The following is a 24735-nucleotide window of genomic DNA, read 5'->3' on the forward strand; positions in this document are numbered from 1 at the left end:
CCCTATTAGCACATATTAGAAGGGCTTCCCAGTGGTGCTACTGGCAGAGAATCCACCTGCCAATGCAGGATTCGTGGGGGTTCAATCCCTGGGGTGGGAAGATCCCTTGGAGGAGGAAATGGCAACCCTCTCCAATATTCTTGCCTGAAAAAATTTCACAAACAGAGGAGCCTGGCAGGCTACAGTCCATGGAGTCACAAAGAGTCGGACACGACTGAGCAACTGGGCATGCATACATTAGAATATGGTCAGAACAGGACAATTTAATCCTGCTGTTTCAACCCTTTTGCCCTAACCTTGGTTCCAAGGAACAAATACAAATTATCAGTCCTTTATCTGACTTTTAAGGTGACTTACTGGTAAAATGAACATTAAGTAAAACTGATAACAGCTAAAGTACAAGTGGAAATATTTAGTAGAAGTTATGTCTTCTTTACAAATTTTCATTTGTAAATATGATCCAGGAAAATTGGACCTGGAATAAACTACAGTACCAAAAAATGCTAAAATATCAAAACGTATAATAGGTAAAAATTTGTTCAGGACAAATTGGTCAATGAATCAAATCTGTGTTATAAAATTTACTTCCCAAAAGAACTGGTTCTATCGACAGTCGTGTTGGTAAAATATGGGAAAAAAGCAGCAATTGTTTAGGTAGATTGCATTAAAACCTGGTCAAAGAATTAAACTCACTAAATTAATTCACTTTGAAAAAGATCTTCTCAATGGAAATTAACCAAAACTGGTGTGATTCTGACTAGCATAACTTCATATTTATGAATAAAAAACAACATAACTTCAGTCAAATAGAAACAATCAAAAGACCTGGTTAAATCGCCCCACATCCCTCAGAGGCCATGACTATCACATCCTTGTACAGTGTTCTCTCAAAACATAGTCTCTTAAACTAAGCTGAACTAAAGCTTCTCATGTAGTGCCAGGAAGTACAGTTTGTGAAATTTCTGCCATAGGAAAGATATTTAAATTCTCCAAAAAGAAAACTTTACAAATAATCCTATTATGGCTGAACACAGTTACTATTGATGCTTTAAATCATCTCATGTGGTACTAAACTCCTTTCACAAGGACATCTATAATTCTCATTTTCCTATCTTTGAAATTGAAGGATGGATCAAACATAAATTTGAAGACAAAGTGTTGTTTATCCAAGTTGACTATTCTATCTCAATAACAACTCATTTTTGCTCAAAACAGTGGTTATAATAACTTGATTTCACTCACTAACACAGTATACACGTTTACATAATTATCATATTCTCTTTGTTTTGGATAGCAATTGCAATACTAATGCAAAATGGCCCTCATTATTTGTATTCAAATCTAAAATAAATCATTCTAATGCACCTTGCTGAAACAAGTCTGAACACAAGCATTTAAATAAACCATACACCATCAATATGCTTTCTGTTTTACAGCAAAGAGATGTTCTTATTAATAATTAATATCAAAACATAAATCAAATTGACGATATTAGAAAGAAACAGCTTACCAAAGTGGATCAGCAATACCAGCCTCATCAAACAAGAAAATGTACAAGCTAACAACCCCAACCAGCAAAGAATGACACGTAGATACCACCCTGAAACAAGAGGAAATACACACAAAGATTTTAGATTCTGTGCAATAAACTTTAACTAATTCTGGCAAGACATTTAACACTCTGAAGAAGTTAAATCTGGAAGCATTTAAATATAGGATTGCAGTACATCTGAGAGTATAATACAAAATGGCTATTTAGAAATCCAAGGGCCATAACTTTACTTTGGAATCGATAGCAAGAAGGATGCCTAGGTCTACAATTTCCTGCTAGACAACTGATGAACCACTTATTGGTTAAAGGGTCTGAAGGGGAAGAATAGCTAATGATCTGGTTGACAGTCTTATGCAAACAGGTGGCAACTGGTAAGCACACCACCCTGCACCCTGCTTCATCCCCAGCAACGTCACTGAGAGAGTAGTGTCCTGCTCCAATCAGACCTGAAGGACTTCCAAATCTACTACCCTTAATGAACTCTACATCCATGGATCAGAATTGGCATGGATTATGAAGTGAAAATGTATTCCCTTGGAGATTTCAGTTTTAATACACACATTATTGTACTTGATTCTTTTAAGAAATCTGTGAGATAGTTAGGGCAGCTATCGATTATTAGTGTCTCTTTATCATTGTTACGAAAACGAAAGGCTATGAATTCATCCAGAAGAATCTGTTTTTTAAAAGAAATGCCCAAGTGAAAACAAAATGTTCACAGGATCCAGATCAAATTTTCTTTATAGAAAGAATAACGTTTAGCTGAAAAACATCAGTTTCATTGAACATATCTTGTTAAACATTTAATGACTTAACCAAGCTCCAAGATATCCTACTTACAGAACTGTATACAGGACACTATACACTTATTTACAAAACAAAAACATTTATGAGTAGTGAAGTTTCTCTCCTTTTCATTAGAATAAAAGATGAGAGGAATAGTAAAGTTTTTAGAAATTAATTGCAGTGGTAAAAAATCCACCTGTCAATGCAGGAGACAGAAGAGATGTAGTTGGATCCCCAGGTAGGAAACAGTGATCCCCAGGAGTAGGAAACAGTGATCCACCCCAGTATTTTTGCCTGGAAAATCCCATTGACAGAGGAGCCTGGTGGGCTACAGTCCATGGGGTCACAAGGAGTTGGACGACTGAGTGTAGCATAGGAGTGAGGAGTAGAAATTAATGGTGTGCAATGAATCTCTCTAAGTATGACCCCAAATCTTTAAAAGTGAGTGAAATATATCAACCAATATAAAAGTTGATATGAAAAAATTTCACTGCAATTTGAAAAATCAATATAGTTGATCTAATAAATGATGTGATCCTTAGCAAGAATATCAAATTAATCAAATCATTTTAAATGCTCAAAGAGTCTAAGTTAAAGGTATTGAGTCCTTGGTAATACCAAAATATCATTTTGAAATGTGATAATTAACTCAATTAACCTGGTTTACAAGTCTGGAATTTTCACACCAAGTACATTTGTATTCCATTTGAACATAGCAAGATAAAAATATAAGTTCCTTGATGTCAAGTAAAGCACTCCATCTAAATAATCATACAACCAGTTTCCTGTTGACATTCAAAAATTCTACTAAAGGAAAAAGCATAACTTCTTACTAACCCATGGTAGTGCTTGGTAACCTTCTATCAAAAAGTTCCCTTTTGGAAAAAAAATCTAAATTTTTGTTCCTGATACTCAGGCCTCAAATTCCCTTCTCTGTTGAGATGTTTCATGGTAAAAGGGAAAAATTGCAAGCCCTCAACTGATGGAAGTGACATATAATTCATGAGAGAAAAGTTACATGGTACTTTGATCAAATAGCTCCCACTATAATGAACAGAAGAAACAAACACCCTTATATAAGCAAACATGCTTATATGCTATTCTGTATTAAAAGCCTATACATTCAGAAACTTCTACTAGTAAGAATTTCATATTTCATTCTTTAAAATCAGATTCCTGGCAAAGCAGAATGTAAATTCCTCAAGGTCTTTAAAAAAAAAAACAAAACCAAGATGCTACCCAAAATAAAATATTTAAATTTTTTCAAAGAAATTGAAAAAGAATGTTTGTGGGTTTTTTCCTTAAGGAAATAATGACCATTTTAGAATAGCAATTTAAAGTTACTGATGTAGTCACTTACAAGTAGTATGAGTATGACCAACAGAAATGATATAGCTCCATCAGACCAAAGAGTTACATTTTGAAGACAACGACTTAAAAATTAGGAATATTTCAGCATAACAGGACTTTCCATGTCATAGGAAAGCAAGTGGAAATAATGAATTCATTTAATTATATAACATAAATAATATAAGTATGCATCTTTGCAGAAAAAGCAACAATTATGTACAAGATTTTCTCACTTATAATTAATTAACTGTTATCTCTCAGGTGTGAACTTTATGGAGAGTTTTTCTGCCTAGATTGTACCCCGCCAGGCTCCTCTGTCCATGGGATTATCCAGGCAAGAGTACTAGAGTGTGTTACCATGCCCTCCTCCAGGGGATCTTCCCAACCCGGGGATCGAACCCGTGTCCCTTAAGTCTCCTGCACTGACAGGCAGGTTCTTTACTGCCAGTGCCACCTGGGAAGTTCAGACAGATTTAGATACACACGTATATACATACATGTACGCAAAAAGCAACCCACTGGTTTTCTTTCTTTGCGCTCTCCACCTTACAGCTTAAGTCCCATGTAAATCAAGGTGGAGTGGGAAACAGGAGTAAATGTGAAGAAAGAGAATGCTATTTGAATAGCATAATGCATCTTAGATAATTCCCGATTTTTTTTTCAAATAGGAACTCAGTTTCCCAAATTGTGATTCTATGTCTCATAGAGTGGCAGTGATAAGACTGAATAATGCTAAGTATTTTTCCATCTCATCATTTTATTTCATTTTTATCTTTGCTTCAATCTATCTGAAACCTCCCTATTTCTTTGGCTTGCAGCTCCCCAAGATTCAAATGCCTTTACTCACCCTAATCATGTTGAAGAGAAAATGAAAATAGTTCAAAATTCAATCACAGAAAATGTATGTCCTCCTGTATATCCCTTTCCTTTCCTTTCCCACTATCTTTTGTCCCCTCCCCACCATCTCTTATCCTTTTCTTTTCCATTCTATCTTCACGTTAGAAATGGTTTTACAAAATAACGGTGCCTTTTGTATCCTACATTTGAACAACATTTCTATGCTATTCTTTAGACAAAAGAATCATACCTCTTATTTTTCAAAAATATGTGGAGAAATAGTTCTAACCTTGGGGGAAAAGAGCCGTTACATGTATGAACCAGAGTAATCAGTGTAAGATGCAGAGAAAAACAACTAGCCTTATTCCCAGTCTGAGTTATAAAAGTGCATGCCTGCAAAACAATTTGGATAAAAGATGGGGCATTTCAGGTCTTGTAAGGCCACTCTCAAATAAATACTTTGGCAGAAGTTTTTAATTCTAAAAAGAAATTTCAATGAAAAATAATTATAGCAATGTTGGAGATCTGCTGGATTCATTTTCTAGTCAGCATTAACTTCAACTAAATAAGAACAATAAGAAGTATCCCATAGCTGCTCAAATTCCCTGAGGTTTGCAAATGCACAGAGGTCTTTGAGCATCTGAAATGCTCTAAAGCAAGTGAACCAGTCATCAAAGTTGTTTCACACTCGAAACTCTGTGAGAGATTAACAAGTTGTATATGCACAAACAATTTGCAAATCAACTAACTAAAACTGGTAGATTTCTACATCCTTAGATGTCTTACTCGTTTTTCTTTTACTTTTTTGTTAAAAAAATTGTTTTAAGCAAGTTTTACTTTAAAATTACATAACGAATAGATTCTGGAGGGCTCTGAATTATAATGAAAAGTTCATTAAAAGAGAGACACAGATGTTCTAACTGTACACCAGGTTCTTTGGTATGTAGTGTTTAATGCCCTAGGTTGGACTAAACCAGCCAATACTATATATAGGCTACTCACAGTCCCAACTACTATTACTTTCGTTACCGTTTCCAAAGAACATGTATTTGTTATCATAAATATTTCAGAGGAGAATGCAAAACAGTGCCTTCCACCACAGTTAGACACAGCCTACTTACCACTTCCCTAGTGAGTTAAACTTTCCCTAACATGTTTCAGAATAAGAATTTAAAACTGTTTCTTGTATAAGATCTATCCACTTTTCTTTCCTTTTACTTCTAATGTCAAGTAAAAAATTTGACCTAAGATTTTGTTAAATACTAAGTGAAAAAGAATTTTTGGAAATATTTTAAATGTGTAATTTTGTTTCATAAGACTAGGTTTTTTAAATCAATTACATTTTCATATATGCTTTACCTTGAGTTCCATTCAATCTTCTTTTTGAAGTTGAGATTATTAAAACCTGGAGAAATCTTTGCTGAAAACCAATAACTTACAACGTGGAAAATAACTTGAAAGGTGAAAAAGCTGGCAAAACAAGTGCTGATGAGCAGTATGGTGTTGGTATCCATATTTCTTCAACCTGTTAAAAGAAATGATGGCTATAAATTCCTTTAAATTGCCTGTAATACACCCAAATTAATATTTTAATTTTAAAAGAGTATGTGGTTGTATTTTTTTGCAATTTAATTTAGCACAAACCTAAGAGTACAAGGAAATTATATGAATTCAAACCTTTACCAGCTATCTGTCCTGGTATCTCATATTTATACCTAAAAGAGGGAAAAATCTATTGTCATAAAGATCTCAATATTATAAACGTCAGGAGACAAATTTAACACCATTATACTTAAATGCTCTAAGTCTAAAGTTTAACATTATAAGGGAGTTTCAAATACTGTAATTGAAGATATTTTAGTAATTATTTTTAATTAAACCAAGAACAAATCACCTGATTTCTCCATGCCTCAGTTACCTCATCTATAAAATGAGAAAGTTGGTTAGATAATTTCTAAGAAAAAAATTATACCAAAAATAAGAATAGAACATTATCTGCAATAGTGAAACAAAATACAATCATCTAATAAAAAATAACTGTACCATGAGACAAACATTTAAAGTCTTAAGAAGAATAATACCACCTTGGAAAATAATCATACCATTGTTTTTGCTTAAATTAGTATTTAACCTAAAAGAAAAAATATTTTTCAACTACACATATCCTTGAACCAAAAATCCTCTATGACTTTTTATCTCTAAAATAAAACATTTTTATAAAAACACTCCAGGTTTTAGGGACAGAATTACTGAAAGAATAGTAATACGCATATATACGCATTCAAAGTATATTTTCTATCTCATTGAGTTCAACTTTATTTGGCTCCTAAAAATCTTAGGAACATTCAGACCAAAAAAAGACACTAAATCATTCGTTCATTTTCAGCAAATACAGCATTTCTATGACTCCATCTTTGATAGAGCTGACCCTCAAATGAAAAGGAAATGAATCAATACGCATTTCCAGCTGCATAATGTAAAGAAATAAAATCACCTATGAAAGCCAATTCACAAGAGAAAAATCAAGTCATTGACTACACTGGCAATAACCCTACTTAATTCCCTTCCAACCAGGATATCATAATAAGAATTGGTCTCCCACAGGGCCCCTTCAGACTGAATTCATGTGTCTGTAATGAATTCCTTCCTCATTCTTTTTTTCTGGCCTGTGTGCACAGTAAAAATATTGATATCACAATTCTTCTCTGTGAAATTCCATTAATTTCACTCCTCATTTTTTTTTTCAATAAATGTTTTTTGGGTATTAAAATTTTTAATTTTAATTTATCTTGGTCTTTTAGCCTCAGTTTAATATTAATCAAATAATACATAAAAGTAAGTTGCCTACATAAATTAATGTCATCATAATTTGCTAAGTGAGATATGAAAAGGAAAATGTTTTTATAAGATTCAAGCAAATAAGGATATGGATCCCATGTGGGCATATCAGTTCAGTCACTCAGTTGCATCTGACTCTTTGCAACCCCAATGGACTGCAGCATGCCAGGCTTCCCTGTCCATCACCAACTCCCAGAGCTTGCTCAAACTCAAGTCCATCGAGTCAGTGATGCCATCCAACCATCTCATCTTCTGTCATCCCCTTCTTCAATCTTGCCCAGCATCAGGGTCTTTTCCAATGAGTCAATTCTTCGCATCAGGAGGCCAAAGTATTGGAGTTTCAGATTCAGCATCAGTCCTTCCAATGAATATTCAGGACTAATTTCCTTTAGGATTGACTGGTTTGATCTCCTTGCAGTCCAAGGGACTCTCAAGGGTCTTCTCCAACAACACAATTCAAAAGCATCAATTCTCCAGCGCTCAGCTTTCTTTATAGGCCAACTCTCACATCCATACATGACTATTGGAAAAACCATAGCTTTGACTAGATGGACCTTTGTCAGCAAAGTAATGTCTCTGCCTTTTAATATGCTGTCTAGGTAGGTCATAGCTTTTCTTCTATGTGGTGGTCAGATAAACAAAGACAATGAAACCAGGAACAAGAAGCTAGCAGAAACTCTAATCTTAAACGTGAAGATTTGTCCTGAAGGGCTTTGTGTGTTCCCTGGAGGTTCTGGAGGGTGGCTAGGCAAGGGCTGCTTACTTCAGTTAAAATTTAATGTATACAATGAGCATTTATTTCACGAGTGTTTGCTAAAAGTTATAAAACATAGAAGGTGTCATGTAACATTATCCATTTTATGAATTGTTAATTTAAGTAACATTTAAAAAATCACTCAATTCACCATTAAAAAAATTCCTCATTCTTTAAAAAAAGCTACTTTTTATTAATTTTTCACTATTTTGCTATACTGGATATTTTATATTTTCAACAGACTTTTGTTTAACTAGGGTTTTTAGGGAACATATTGAGACTCTCCCTTTGCAAAAATGTCCCACTTTTAAAACTAAAAAGCTCCACATAGTCAAGTTATGGCTTCCATTAAAGGCGCAAAGACAGAAGCTAATTAAATTGTCCAACTCCCAGCTTTGCTTCTTATTAAGCAGTTGCTTGCTTCATCAGTCATGCCAAGTCAAGGACTAATTTAAGGAATTAAAAAAAAAAATTCCCCAAGAAACCAAGGTTTCCAGTAGGAAGCAACTGCCTCTGTTCATTCACTGAATCTGGCACGAAAATGGTAAAAATGGATAAAACCAAATAATGCTAATCACTGACACAGATTAAAGACCTTTTAGAGTTTAGTGGTTATTTGGTAAAGGAACACACAGTAAAAGCAGAAAAGTATTAGACGTGGTTCCTACACCTCCACATGTGGCAAGCAGCTGGTAGAACAGAGCTATCCTAGAACAGAGCAACAAGGACAGAAGTGGGAAATACTTCTGTGGCAATTTACAAGAGGCGAGTCTAGACATGAACTTTAATTAGCCCATCTTGATTCACAGGAATTATGGACACGAAAGAAACTCTTCGAGAGGCTTCCTGGATTCAAAGGATCTTTGTACTTTTCCCCCTAAGATAGTTCCATAAATTTTAACTCAAGTTGGTTTCTTGGTAGAGAAAACCATGAAAAGGTTTGGAGAAGGCCTCTCAACCATCAGCCTGCGAGAACTCCAGGAAGAGGACGCCCAGAGGCAGGACCACTAGAAACATCTCGGCCAGGCTGATTCAGTCCTCGGCCAACAGTTCACCCAACACCTGTCGTGAGTCCACTCTGCGCCAGGCACTGTGATGCAACTCCAAATACAAAATGGGAGACATGCTCATGGGCCAGCAGGTAAGCAACAGACTGATCACCCCTACACAGAGTGGCAAATTCATGGTGCTAAGGGGGCACTCTCTGCTTTCCAGGGAATAAATACCCAGCAGTGTAAACAGTGAGAAGATATCCAAAGGTACTCAGGGTAAACCAAGAGAATACCTTCTCTTCTACTAAAATCCCAACAAGACACTTTAAGGCTGAAGCCCATAAGGATTCAGTTACACCAGCTGACTCTAGAACTACCACCCTGGGAATGCAACTGCTCCTCTCAATTCCCCATGTTCGTTATCCCATTGTAACACAAAGAATTCCTTAGGGAGTATGTTGGAATCACCAATGTCACCTCCAATCACTAATACACATACATACCACACTCCTTCATTCTCTGATACAACTTCCAGATAAAACCACTGCTGTACTAATTAGCAGTAAAAATCCTTAAAACCAGGGGGAAAGGCCTTGTGAGGTTGTCTTTAAGGGCAGCAAGGAAGGAGGAAGCTGGGAAGAACATTCTACACATGCTTAGCAGTCCTTTTCCCATTTCTAGTAAGTTCCCTTTCCTGTTTCCACACTGATTCCAAACACCGATTGCTCTCAAACCTCCTGTTCTCCCTGTCTTACAATAGATAAGGTTTCTTCTCTATTCACCAAAAAACGTAGGCTCTCAAGTGTGAACTTCTGATGATGGCAATGTTTACCACCTCCCCTCACCTCAACCAAGAAGCTCTTCTCTGCACACTATGGATTCTGCAGGGGTATATGTCCCACACTTTCAACATGGCTTATACTGAGTACAACCAAACCCCACTATTTCCAAAGGTACCAGTCTTGGATGGTCAGCTACCCTCTCAATGGCTCCATAGGAGCATCCTGAAGACCCCCAGATTCTACATGGCCCGAGCGGAATTTAAACCCATTCCAGTCCTTCCCCCAGGGTTCCAGATCTCAGAGAAGGACATTATCAACTACGACACCTCCCCACCTTCAATCTAGAGCAGCTCTGTCATCCCGGTCCCCCTGTTATCTCTTATTCCCACAGTTAACTGACTGCCAAGTCCTGGTAGATTGAAGAATACCAAATAAATAGCAACGTGATTCCAGGGAAGTTCTGAAAGTTTCTCTTGAGTGCCTTATGAACAACACAAAAATTGTGGCTGGTTAACCAAATTAAGTAATTCCAGAGTTAGTTGCAAAACTAGAACCAGCATGAAGATCAGTGATCTGAAGGAGATTTGAGAAATATCTCCTGCTATCACATAAGGTTCTCTCTTTTTTATCTCTTTCAGGAATATTTTTATAAATATTTATATGTATACTCACTCTGCTTATAACACAGAGCTTGGAAAGATAGCTAATATAATTAGTTAACAGATTCAGGTTTCAAAATTGTCTTCAGAAGCTGAAATAATAATCCCAATCAGAAAAACAGGAATAAATTTTTAAAAAGTAATACCCAAGTATAGGACTTAGCATAATAGTGACATAACACACACAAATACCCATGGAGGAAATCTTACCATTTTAATTTGCACAAACCAATGAGAAATGATAATGTAATGAAGACACTAATAACAAAAACAAACTTTAGAACCATTTATAATCAGAGAGTTAGATTAAGACATATCAGCCCTCTTTTACTCTGAATTAACCACATATCAAAGTACCTTTAGAGCAGTGTAACTAAGATGTAATTTTTAGAAAACATATCATATCATAAAGAGTTGAAGGGCTGAGAGATGTCAGCTTAGGAACAAGATTACTTAGAGAGGACTAAAGGGCATTCTGCAACATCTAAAGAAGTGTCACATAGAAAAGTAAAAGAGAGAACTTACTCTGCGCTACTCCAGATGATCCAAATGTACAAAAATTACAGAAAGGGAAGAGCTGACCTTAACTGAAGGAAGCATCTTCTAACAATTTAGAAGTACCCAAGCATCCATCAGGTGGCATAGTGGTAAGTGCAGTGCAGGAGACGCAAGAGACGTGGGTTCAGTCCCTGGGTTGGGAAGGTCCACTGGAGAAGGAAATGGCAACCCACTCCAGTATTTTTTCCTGGAAAATTTCATGGACAGAGGAGCCTGGCAGGCTGTAGTCCATGGGGTCACAAGGAGTCAGACATGACCAAACACACACGCAAATATCATGGAAGTGGTAAAATGACCACGAGGTTGGTTTGCAAACCTAAATTTTAGAGAACTTAAAAGTAAGATTCTGGAATTCTAGGACTGAATAGGCATCTAAAAGGTTTATTTTGTATTAGCTTTTCAATAGTCTATCACTTATGTTTTACAAAATCAAAATTACATACATAAGAAAATATCAATTATGTACTACCCGGTGGGAAGTACACAGGTTCTGCCACAGGCTTGAGTCTGAGCCTCACTTCCACCAATTGTTAGCTGTGTGACCTGGGACAAGTTCCTTGCCTTGCCTTACCTGCGTCTCAGTGTCTTCGTCTAGAAAGTGGAGATAAGGACAGTATTACTCTGACACGGGGAGTAAACCACAGAACGCCCAGCACTCGGAACAGTACTTGGCATGTGGCGCACACTAGAGAACTATTTATGCTTCCACTTGTCCGTCTCCTGGGTCTGTCATCACTGCAGCCAAGGAAAGCAAGACCAGTCTCTGACCACTGGGCTCCTTTCTCTAACTCATCCCCTTTACATTAGTCAACACTCAAAACGCAGGTGGCCCCACGGTAGAAATCAAGTCTCCACCATTGGACTACCCACTGTCATGCTCCAATGTTCCGTCCAGTCACCTGACCTAGCCCACCACCCTTCCACCTCCCACATGCTTCCACTAGCCCCCTGAAAGTGAAGGCCCACCCCCAGAAAACAGTGCTCTCTCCTTGGCCTCTCCTCTGCCTGCTCTGAAGACATGCTCTTCTTCTGCATCCTTTCAGAGAGCCCAGGCCCTCATCCATCAGGGTCAGGAGTGGCCCCACATCCTCTTTGCTCCTCATGGTTCACTTCAAGCCTCTTTCCTCCCTTCCCTCACCTCCCACAGACAACCAGGGTGTTAGGTCCTTCTATTCACACCCTCTTCCACTCCACAATGATATCATATTCCAACCTCCTGAACATGTCCCCCCATTCAAAAACTTTGGTCCTGGTTCACTTACGTCCTCAAGCCCTGCCATCATCCTGCGTGCATGCATGCTCGGTCATTCAGTCTGACTTTTTGCAACCCTACAGACTGCAGCCTGCCAGGCTCCTCTGTCCAAGGGATTTTACAGGCAAGAACACTGGAGTGAGTTGCCATTTCCTGCTCCAGGGGATCTTCCCGACCCAGGGATCGAGCCCATGTTTCTTGAGTCTCCTGCATTGGCAGGTGGGTTCTTTACCACTCAGCCACCTGGGAAACCCTGCCATCATCCTGAGTGATTTCCTACATAGAAGACCCAGTTTCCTCAACAACTCAATCCCTTAATCTTTTCTTTCAACCTCTCATTTTGTACTGGAGTACAGCTGATTGACAATGTGATAGTTTCAGGTGCACAATAGCGACTCAGCCATATGTATACATGTATCCATTCTCCCCCAACTCCCCTTCAATCCAGGCTGCCACATAACATTGAGCAGAGTTCCCAGTGATATACAGTAGGTCTCTTAATCTTCATTTGGAATGGGACTTCAATCATTTGTTTGTCATCTCTTATCCATCACTTTTCTGCCTCCAAAATAATATTTCAAGAATTCTTTGTTGAACTTTCCTTCAAGTGTGCTTAGTATGACAACATTCTCAAGGTCATTGACCTCCCAGCTTTTCCTCAATCCACTAGCCCTTTCCTCTTTTTATGTCCCTCTTTAATCGGCTTAGATCCTAGAGCCCATCATTTCAATAAGGCTTTCTAACATCCCACATTCCCTTTCTATTGCCAAGAGCCAGCAAAACATACAACGGGGGATATGTCCAACAATTTACACAGTGACAAGCCCCAAACAATCAGAGCACTGTTGGAAAAAGTAACATAAGAGAGAAGACTGAGGCTGGTGAGTGTGAACCTACAGAGAGATCAAACAGCTCTCAACCCTGCTCTGCACTTCCAATGCACTGCCCTTGCCAACCAATCCTTTTACGCTCCACAATTAATCTTCCAAATTGCCCCTCCTCTCTTCAAACCTCCAGCCATACAGCCCCATTTTCAACAAATACCCATCCTACTTCATAGAAGAATAGAAGACAACATATAAAAAGTATGTTGTCACACTGGGTTGGCCAAAAACTTCATTCAGGTTTTCCCATAGCATCTTATGGAAAAACCTGAATGAACTTGTTGGCCAAACATCAACCATTCAAACTACCCATCTGTCCTCCCTTCTCAAGACCCCTCTTTAACCTGTGCAAGTGGGGCCATCCTCTCTGGTATTCTTGGGAAATTTTATTTCCCATTATTCTCTACTCTCTCTTCAACTATTGGCTTTTTAAAAAAGATTTTATTTTATTTAGCTAGTTATTTCTGGCTGCACTGGGTCTTCATTGCTGCACAGGGGCTTTCTCTAGTTGTGGTGAGCATGGACTACTCTAGCTGTGGTGTGTGGGCTTCTCACTGCAGTGGCTTCCTGTTGTAGAATATAGGGTCTAGGTGCATGGGGCTCAACAGCTGCAGCACATGGGTTTCGCTGCTCCACAGCATGTGGCATCTTCCTGGACCAAGGATTGAACTCGTGTCCCCTGCATTGGCAGGCAGAGGCTTAATACCTGGCTTAACACCGGGGGAAAAAAGCCCCCACTATTGGTTTTTAAACAGGCTCAAGTTCCCAGAAAAAACAAAAATCAATAAACCCACCACCTCTTCTTCATTTTCCTCTTTTCCACTGTAATCTCTTAACCTTTCTCCTTCCCTCTTCCTTAAGGACAAAGTTCTAGAGAGGTTTGTAAATATCTTCATCATTTCTCAACTCTCTTACTCTTCATTCTTGTTCCCACCCTCGTTACTCCCCTGAAATAGTTCTTGCTAACATCAGTGACAACTTCCACGTGTGACCTTTCTGTCCCCTGACATCTCTGCAACATTAGACACTATGGACCACTTTCTCCTTGAAACACTTTTTTCTTCCTATGTTTTTACGACACCACACTTCTTCTGCCCAGAAACTAAGTGATAGAATCCCCTAAGTTTCAGTCCCTGACTCCCTTCTACTTGATTTCACCTATACCTGTGGCTTTGGTTACCACTTATATGCAGAAAAATCTCAAGGTCGCCCTCTGCGCTCCTGAGGTGCATAACCGACTGCCTGGCTGTTAGCACCACAGAGCATTTCAAACCCCGCTTAGGACCTGATCTCCAAACTTGGGTCCTCCTCTAGGTTCTTCATTTCTTCTGTGAATGGTACCACCATACACTCTCATTTGACAGCCAGAAACCTAGGAATCACCCCTGATAACTTGCTTTCCACACCATCCTACTAAGCCACCATGTCCTTTCCCTTCCTAAATAACTTTCAAAAACACCCATTTTTCTCAACCTGCCATCACCATTTTTCTGGACTGTCTCCAAATTGGTCTCCTTAGCGTGGAAGACAGATTGGAGGACCCCAGGGGAATCGGTTTTAAAAGCTGTCTCTGCTCATGTCACTTCTTCACCTACCCCCAACCTAAAACATTCACTGGGTACCCAGTCCTCTGATGAGGGCCCTGTTCTCCCCAGCTTCAGGAGGCACTTACCCTCACTTGCTTCCCTCCTCAGCCAATGTGGCCTTCTTTCTGTCCCTTAAAGATGCCACATTCCCTCCATCCTCAAGGCCTCTGCATAACCTATCTCCCCACTCCCGCCCTAGCCCTTCACCACCACAATAATGCTCAAGTCAATCCTCACTTCCTCAGGGAAGTCTTGTTGGAGCAATCCCCCCTCGTCTGCTTGCATGGCATCACATCCCTCTGTTTTACAGATGCAATTTAAATGAACATCTCTCCCAGTGGAATATAAGCCCTATGAGGGTGAGAAACATGAACATTTCCCCCCCACCATGGTGTCTTATCTAACACAGTGCCTTGCCACCCAGGTTGCACTCAACAAATGTCTATGAAATATAATAATGATAACAACAGACATTCATATTCTTACATGTGCTTTGCATTCTGCTAGTACCTGATCAGTTACAAGTCCCTCGTTTTGCCAGTACAGTCAGAACACTGGAAATAAGAATTTTCTAAATTGACAACCTTAGTATTATAGCATGAACACATACTGACTACAAAAGGATCCTCACCCCCAAACATCCAAAATAAGAGTACCAATGCTATAAAACAAACTAATATTGAGCATGTGCCTTAGTCTATTTGTGCTGCTATCACAAAACACTACAGACTGAATGACTTTTAAATACCATATGTTTATTGCCCACAGTTCTGGGGGCTAGAAGTGTGATATCAGGGTACCAGCATGATTGGAGAAGGGCCCTCTTCTAGGTCACAGAGTTCACATGATGGAAGGGATGAGGAAGCTCTGTGGTATCTCTTTTACAAGAGCACTAATCCCATTCATGAGGGATCCACCCTCATGACCTAATTACACCCAAAGACTCCACTTACTATTACCACCACTTTGATGGTTAGGACTTCAACACAAGAATTTTGGGGGGGGGGGGGGACCACAAACATTCAGACCACAACAGTATATTTGGTTTGTCTATTCCAACCAACGTGTGACACATGTTCTCAAGTTTTCAAGAGTATATTTAACTGTAATCTGCACTGTGTTTTCATATTCTTTCCAATTACAGAAGTACTTATTTATCAATTTATCTACCAGTAGCCCTAACATGTAAAAGTATTTTAAAAGTCTCTATTAACAAACTGTAAATCATTTGTAAATGAACACATGACTATAAAAAATGAGATATTCACCAGACCAAACAAATAAAAATCCTACCAAAAAAACACCTGCCCCCCACCCATTCTGGCTTGATTTGCATTTTCATATGGCTGGTACATAGCAATCACCTTTCTCAGTGCTCACTGCGGCTGCTGCTGCTGCTGCTAAGTCGCTTCAGTCGTGTCCGACTCTGTGCGACCCCATAGACGGCAGCCCACCAGGCTCCCCCATCCCTGGGATTCTCCAAGCAAGAACACTGGAGTGGGTTGCCATTTCCTTCTCTGCAGTGCTCACTAAATGTCAATAATTAACCAGAGACATTAAAACCACTCAGTAAAGAATAACTTATCTACCACCCACTAACCACTTTTGACTTTTCATTCATGTAAAAATCTGAGCATCTAATCAAATGTGTACATAGCTTTTGGCTAACTGCAGTGACTGCTTTTGTTATTGTTTTGTTATTATTGCTAATTCTGCATTAAGAGCTATATGAAAAAAAAGAGCTAGGAGAATCCATCTCTTTTTTTCCCCTGAGCATCAGGTTTAAGAACCATTAGCACTGGAAAAGTCTAAAACCCCAGTTGCATAAATGTCAACCTAATTTCTATAAACCCTCCAATATTCATGGTACCCCTTTTTAAACTGAAGCAAGTGAAAAGAAATGAAGACTAAACCAGAAAAGGCTAAAGAACCCTATAAGTTACACTCCTTTTCTTGAGGATATGACATTACTTAAGATTTAAGAAGGAATTGCTCATTACTACAGAAAAGATTACTCCATACTTCTTCCTTGTCAGTTAAGACCCTAAACTTTGAATAAGGGTATCCTTTACATTTTTCCTATACTTTCAACCCTTTCTTTTCCTAGAACATATAATAGAATTCAAGTTAAAGACAAACTGTTTGATTCTGCTGTTACAGAGCTTGGCTATGATTAATCCCCTGAAACAGGTTTTTGTTTTGCTTTTTTTTTTTTTTTAATATAGATTGTTTAATGAAAACAAAGAATGAAATATGTAAGGCTAAATATTCACACATTTCTAACTGACCTTTATTACCCCCACGATTCTATGTAATAATTACAATCACAGTGTTAGGGCCGGAAGAAGGCTAAATTGTTCCCCCAAACTGGCCATAAGAGTCACCCACTCCGAGGCAAAAACATCCTCATTCAGGGTAATCTATGTCATGGCAACTTTTCTGTTGTTCTTATTTAAACATTTTTATTTCATTTTACATTGACTCCTGGCTTGGGATTTGTTTTTATAATGCCTAACAAGAATTGAGACTGTAACGCAAAAAAAAGGCCTTCTTTTTCAGCTCCCCACCCACTGAAGAATACTTCCCTTGAGAAATTCAAGAGTTCATTTTCCAGGGTCTTATGGCTCAGAGCATAGGTGGCACATTTTATTTATTTGATAGATGTTGCTTCCTAGCATCTTACTCCAACAAAAACTTTCATAAAGAAGTCTGCCTTTTAAACTTATAAGCTCCAACCACAGCCACTAGATTTTAGATAAACCAGAATGTGTTAAGCCAGAAGACAGAAACAATTAGATCACCCTAATACAGTATCTGACACAAGTAAAAAGTAAGGGGTTGGAATTTGAGGACCCATCTTTAAGGAACTCAGCATTTCAAACACAATGCCCTCCCTGAGCCTTAGCTGAAACAGGGACCAGGTGGGACCACATAGCCTGGGGGACTCCGGGAGAGGAGGCGGCTCTGTATCCCACCTCTCCCAGCTTCTGATGTGCTCATTTTCAGATTTCCGCTCTTTCCTGGAGGGATCACAGCAGGAGCCTCTTGGCTTGGGACATCTATTGGCTTCCTGACAACACTAGAAAATCCAGGAAAAGCTGGACAGAGCAAGTTTTCCAACTGTGTTTTGTTCTTTAAAAAAAAAAAGAAATCACTGGGAAACCTGCCAAGCAACCTAGGACTTCAGAATCTAAGGAGACACGGAGGGCCTTCTCATCTCCAAATTGCCCACCTGATTACCCGCAAGGAAGGGCTCAGGATGCAAGAAAGGGACTGTGGCAGGACTTCGCCTGCCTGCCTGTCTTCTATTTCTCTCTTGCCTGCTCTCCACAGGGAAAAAGGCGATTGTATTAAATGGGTTTGAGAGGTTGAAGAACAACTGGGCAAATTTCTCCCACCTGTTGAGTTCTTAAGCCAAATGAAAGAGATGGGAATACCAGATCACCCCACCTGCCTCCTAAGAAATCTGCATACAGGTTAAGAAGCAACAGTTACAACTGGACATGCAACAACAGACTGGTTCCAAATTGGGAAAGGAGTATGTCAAGGCTGTATATTGTTGCCCTGCTTATTTAACGTATATGCAGAGTACATCATGCAAAATGCTGGGTTGGATGAAGTACAAGCTGGAATCAAGACTGCTGGGAGAAATGTCAATAACCTCAGATATGCAGATGACACCACCCTTATGGCAGACACTGAAGAGGAACTGAAGCGCCTCTTGATAAAAGTGAAAGAGGAGAGTGAAAAAGTTGGCTTAAAGCTCAACATTCAGAAAACTAAGACGATGGCATCCGGTCCCATCACTTCATGGCAAATAGATGGGGAGACAACAGAAACAGTGACAGACTTTATTTTCTTGGGCTTCAAAATCACTGCAGATGGTGACTGCAGCCACAAAATTAAAAGACGGGTGCTCCTTGGAAGGAAAGCTATGACTAACCTAGACAGCATATTAAAAAGCATAGACATTACTTTGCCAACAAAGGTCCATATAGTCAAAGCTATGGTTTCTCCAGTAGTCATGTATGGATGTGAGAGTTGGACCATAACGAAGGCTGAGTGCCAAAGAATTGATGCTTTTGAACTGTGGTGTTGGAGAAGACTCTTGAGAGTCCCCTGGACAGCAAGGAGATCCAACCAGTCAATCCTAAAGGAAATCAGTCCTGAATATTCATTGGAAGGACTGATGCTGAAGCTGAAACTGCAATACGTTGGCCACCTGATGGGAAGAGCCGACTCATCTGAAAAGACCCTGATGCTGGGAAAGATTGAAGGCAGGAAGAGAAGGTGATGACAGAGGATGAGATGGCTGGATGGCATAACCGACTTGATGGACATGAATTTGGGCAAGCTCCTGGAGTTGGTGATGGACAGGGAAGCCTGGCATGCTGCAGTCCATGGGGTTGCAAAGAGTCAGACACAACTGAGCGACTGAACTGAACTGAGAGAAAGAGAGCTACAATCAAATCCTAGTCCTGGTATTCATCAAGTGGTCTTGGTCAAGAAGACTATGACGTGCAAGGTCTATAAAATGGAGATAAGAGTGCCAAAAGTGCAAGACAGTTATGTGGCGTAAATGAAATGAGTCAAACACACCTAGCACAGTGCTTGGCACATGCAGCCACTTGCAGCAAGTCATTTAATGATCATAAATACCTTTGTAATGTAGCATTACCATCCTACCATTCACAGGTGTCGTCCATGTCTCTGTCCCCTGTGAATGTGAGTTGGCCTTGCCACCTGATGACAGATACAGTAGAGGAGAGGGCTTCAGAGTCTAGGGAGGCCTCCAAAGACCTTGTAGCATCTACTTTTCACTGACTTGGAGAGTTGCCCAGAGACTGCCGTGGAAAGAAACCTGTCTGGCTTATTGGAGGATGAGAGGCCACATGGAGAACTGAGGCTGCCCAGCTGACAGTCAACATGCAATACCAATTACCAGCCGTGCTGGTAGGTCCACCCTGGACCTTCCAGCCCAACTGACCCTCCAGCTGAATGCAGACACACTAGTGAACCTATAACCCACAGAGTAACTGCTCAAACACCAACCGGAATCAGAAGAAAGAAACTGTCTTAGGTTTGGGAGTGGCTTGCTATTTAGCAATTGATCAAAACACCACTCAATAAAGGATATCATTTATTACTACCACTCTTTCCTAATTGGAAATTGTTACATCTCTCTCTCTGATGGCACCAAGTCACACAGGGATAGGATATTCTGTATCATAAGCAATGTGAGCATCTCCCCCTTCCCTTAACCTGGGGACCCTGAAGTTTGTCTACACCTATGACCTGATTAGGGAATTTGGGGGCTTCAATGAGAAGACAGCCAAGGAGTTACTAAATTCTCTAAGTAGCCCCTTATCCTGTTACCTAAGAGCCACTTAAATCCCTACCCAAGGTACTTTGAGAGTGGTTTCTCTTCTTACCTCCTTCCATAACACTGCCATTGCCTCAAATTGCTTCCAACTGCACTTTTTTCCAATAAACATGGTACTTATCTGACTCAGTTTCTGATCTGACACTCTCAGGTAGCCAAAAAATCTAAATGTGTTGACCTGTTTCTTTGAACCATTTCACAGATCAGAGAGTTGATGATGTGCAAAACAAATCTGATGTGGCTTCAGGTGAATTCAAGTTTAACATTTATTACAAACCTCATGTTTAAATTCAGAGTTAAGTCCTATAAAATACCTAAGCTTGGCCCAGAGACTTGGTAACAAAGAACTGTTCTGGGTCAATGTTCATGAGACCAGGCTTAAGTGAATGAGGTTATGAAAGCTCAGATCCAGGTGGTTCAGGAAAGTTAAACTTTCCCCAGTTTAACAAAACAGGATCAGGCTATCCCAGGTTGTAGTTTTCTACTGCCAGAAACACTCATTCTACAACCTATTAACAATGTTAAGCTTGGTGATGCTCTCAAGGGTCCTTGGAACTGTAGCTCTGACCTTTCTAATTTGTGGAGCTTATCAGTGACCACATTACCATCCTTCCTGCATGGACCAAGTGCAGAGTTTTGCTCTTTTTGTTTTAAAGAAAAACTTTTTCTTCAGTCTTTGTTATGGTTCAAATACATTCATGTCATCAAAAACATCTCACTTCTTGCTTTGTAACTTGCAAGCCTAGTATTCGTGGGTAAATGAATTCTACTAAAATTTCACTAAATTTAGAAATTCCGCTAAGATTATATATCCTCTACTACTTTTCAGGAAAAAAAAATGTCCAAGAACAATATTGGATGGCTGTTTTCATTGGTCATGTATCCTCTTAAAGCTATTTCTGGATTGAACCCATGAACTTACACCTCACCCTAATGACCTTTCATTGGCAGGGCCAAGGCATAACACCCCTGGCCAGAACTGAGGAACATGATATGAAATACATCATAGAGCAAGGTCACTAGGTTTTATTGTAAGACACCAGGAATGTGGTTAAGCAGGCTGGCCACTGCAAGTGCAGCATTTTCTTAATGCAAATCCAAAGGAGAAATTTCTTTTACATCCTCGAATCAGGAATAGATGGGCTTCTCCAATCTGGTTTCTCTTCTGGACACTTTAAGCTTATTCTGGATTCTTGGCCTCTTCTCTTTGGCTGCTGGAAATCTGATGGCCAGAACTTTCAGGAAGAATAGAACAGCACTTCAAAGTACACTTGTCAGCCTCACTCATACCTCCATCTTATTTTCCTTTCACTTATTTTTCTTACTTATCCTAAGTTTACTTTATCTTGTCGTATTGTGTGCATCTTTGTAAACCTTCCCTAATCATTTTTGGACAGGGTGGGATATAAAGACATAATAGTCTATGTCTAATATGCCTAATCCCCCTACTCTAGAGAGAGGGAGCTCTTGTAAGCAAGCGCTGTGCATTGTCCCACTTTAAAATCTCTATAGTGTCTAGTGTTGTGCTTTTACTGTTAAATAAATATTTGGGGAATTAAATGGCAGAATATGTACATTTTGATAGCATTATGTTACCTGAATTATGAAATAAGCAGTATACTGACGATTTTATCTTTTATCCTCAGAACAAATTCACATGAGTGTGAAGGGATGCACATACAAGAGTTTACTTTAGCATTAGTTACCAGAAGCAACCTCAAGGTCTAACGATAGGGACATGGTTAAATATATATGCACAGACACACTATCCCAAGTTAGACCGACACTGAAATGAACAAGTGGATGAAGAAGAATGTCTGTCACATGCTACAAAGTGGAAAAGAATGGTAAGCTGCTGCGAAATGATACATTTTCATAAATACACAGCTGGGCACATTCTGGTATTTGTACAGAAAGAAGGCCTGAAGAGCTATACCCTGCAAACTGGGGGTGAAAGGGCGGTGGGGTAGGCGCTGGGGGCGGGGGGGGGAAGAAATGAAGTTTCATTCTCTGGAACACCGATTGCAATTTTTTTATAATGTGCAAGTATCACTCTTGTGATTTAAAAATTAAAAACACGGAAGAAAACATTTAGAGACTTGAGGCTACAATGCCCTCTCAAATTCTCAAAATGCCTAATGTCTTAAGGGTTTGTTGGGAGATACTAAACTGGGATACTCCCAAAACACTCCCTTTGCTGCAAGCAGCCAGGCCTCCCCTTCTGGCAATGTGGCCTTCCTCCCTGTAGAATTTATCTTGCCCTGGATTTCTCCACAAAGTATATGTTGATCCGTTCAGTAACAACCCATACAGGTTGTCAAATACAAAAAGGCAAGGGATCTTTCTCCATGAGAACAGAGCTGCAGAATTTTAAGTCCTTTACACAGCATGTGGGCTCCCCAGGTGGCTCAGTGGTAAAGAATCGCCCGCCAATGCAGGAGACAGGGGGTTCAATCCCTGGGTGGGGAAGATCCCCTGGAGAAGGAAGTGACAATCCACTCCAGTATTCTTCCTGGGAAATCCCATGGACAGAGGAGCCTGGTGGGCTACAGTCCATGGGGTTGAAAAAGAGTCAGACGTGACTTGGCCACTAAACAACAACAACAAAATAGCATGTAACAAATTATAGAGCATTTAAATTCACAATTGGTTCAGTATTTTCACATGTATTAGGGAAAAACATGTTAACTGAGTAACATGAGTATGGGGAAATATGCCCCTAAAAATGAAACACTTTGTAAAGAGGGGTTTCTAATTTGTTCTAAATTTTTTATCAAATGAAAATTCCTTCTTCCTCCTCTTCCACTAAATAAATACCTGCCAAACAAGAGATTTTCTATACCTTCAAACTGTACTTTTTAAAGGTTTTTTTAAAGCCTATTTGGAGAAAGTGAAATAAATTAACTTGACAAAGATAGTTTCTCTATGTCCCCCAAATTTTAAAGTTAAATCAAAGCCAAGTATAAATCTACCAATGTACCAGTTACTTCTAAGGTGGCCATGGCAAGATACAGGGAACACTAACATAGCCCAGGCCTGGATCCAATGTAAACCCCAAGCCTGGGCTCCGTGGGAACAGTGAGGTGGAGACTATATGTCTGGACCTTACAGATGATGTCAGAGAAACCAAGGTTGAAAGCATTAGACAGATAGCAGAAAGCTGAGGAGAGCTGAAGTCAGACACTGGAAACATCAACTAAGGCAGGAAAGGGGCTTCCCTGGAGGCTCAGTGGTAGAGAACCCGCCGGCCAATGCAGGAGATCAATGGGTTTGATCCTTGGGTCAGGAAGAATCCCCTGGAGAAGCAACCGGCAACCCAACCAGTATTCTTGCCTGGGAAATCCCACAGACAGAGGAGCCTGGTGGGCTACAGTCCATGGGGTAGCAAAAAATCAAACACAACTTAGCAACTAAACGACAAGGTAGGAAAATCAGACAAGGCAGAGACGGGTCAAAGGAAGGATCCAATTAGGTCAGAGTGTGGATGATAAAAGCAAGCAGTAAGCAAGCAACTCGGCTGATCTCTGATACCTGTGTACGTCTTCCTCCTGGCTTTGTATTTGTCCACTGGTGATGGTGTTAGGTGTTGGAGTCAGATGTTAATTATTATAAAAAGGAAATCAAAGGCATGCAGATCACATCTGCCCTTGATTAAACAGCACAGCTAGTGGAAATAGTTCCAGGGTGCCAGCTCACCTATTTCTCCAAAAGCTTTTTTGGCAATCCCAAAGACTGTGAAGATGATCCCAGTTTGATTGTAGATCTTGAAATAGATGTCAAAGGAAGTCTTACAATCTAACCCTTTTATAAAATGCAATGAGAATACTTTCCCAATTCACTGTGAGGCAAGCAGCCAACTTCCTAAGGACTTTGATCAGCAAATGGGGTTTTGAAACAACACATCTATCCGCTGCTTCTGTAAGAACTTCCCAAAGCCACCTAACCACCCACCCACTTCACACTGGGAGGCCCTTTGCTCCCTATTCAGCTGATGAAAGTGACCTAGTCCATCAGCCAACTTGTTCTGAGTCCATTTGCCTTCTCATTTAACCTAAGGAGAGAAACATACTGATCTAAAGACACTACTTTCAAATCCAAGTTTACTCCTTCCACACTTCCTTTTCCCTTAAAACCCGCTGTTTTGCTTTGAAGCAGACAGAACTGGTATGATGTTCTACTTTTGCACCTTCCCATCCAGGTGCCCTCCATTAACATGAGTCTGGTGCCTATCAGACAGAGATGAGCTCCCATATTCCCCCTGTATCCTCCTGGTCCAGAGATCTCCCAACCACATCTATACATCCCTACCTCCTCCAGTATCTCCAAGTTCAATGTCCTGCCCGCTCCACTGCAACCTACTTTCCCACCCATTAGACAAATGGTTTCCAAATAGTGGACCGTGATCCATTAATAGTTGATGAGTTTTTCAGAACACAGAATAGAAACAGAAATAGAGTAGAAATAGAAACGAAAATAGAAGCAATACAGAGTAAGGGTACATATTGTTTCATGAAACCTGTTT

The 24735-nt window shown here is 39.7% G+C and overlaps 1 protein-coding gene across 6 annotated transcripts in view; it reads right to left on the minus strand.

The window, feature by feature from the left end:
• Positions 1–24735, minus strand: part of LOC122436661 (TLC domain-containing protein 4-like) — a 71093-nt gene that overhangs the window by 42238 nt on the left and 4120 nt on the right. For 5 of the 6 annotated variants that reach the window (XM_043460585.1, XM_043460586.1, XM_043460582.1 and 2 more), the window contains exons 2-3: positions 5885–6050; positions 1511–1600 (exon numbers count right to left, since the gene is read on the minus strand). In XM_043460585.1, the coding sequence (XP_043316520.1) occupies positions 1511–1600; positions 5885–6039 (245 nt within the window). In that variant the 5' untranslated portion in view covers positions 6040–6050. Of the gene's footprint in view, positions 1–1510; positions 1601–5884; positions 6051–23909; positions 24016–24735 lie in introns of those variants that run through there. The other variant, XM_043460587.1, reaches the window with a different exon arrangement.

This window comes from Cervus canadensis, chromosome 2 (assembly GCF_019320065.1).
Source record: "Cervus canadensis isolate Bull #8, Minnesota chromosome 2, ASM1932006v1, whole genome shotgun sequence".
Classification (NCBI taxonomy): Eukaryota; Metazoa; Chordata; class Mammalia; order Artiodactyla; family Cervidae; genus Cervus; species Cervus canadensis.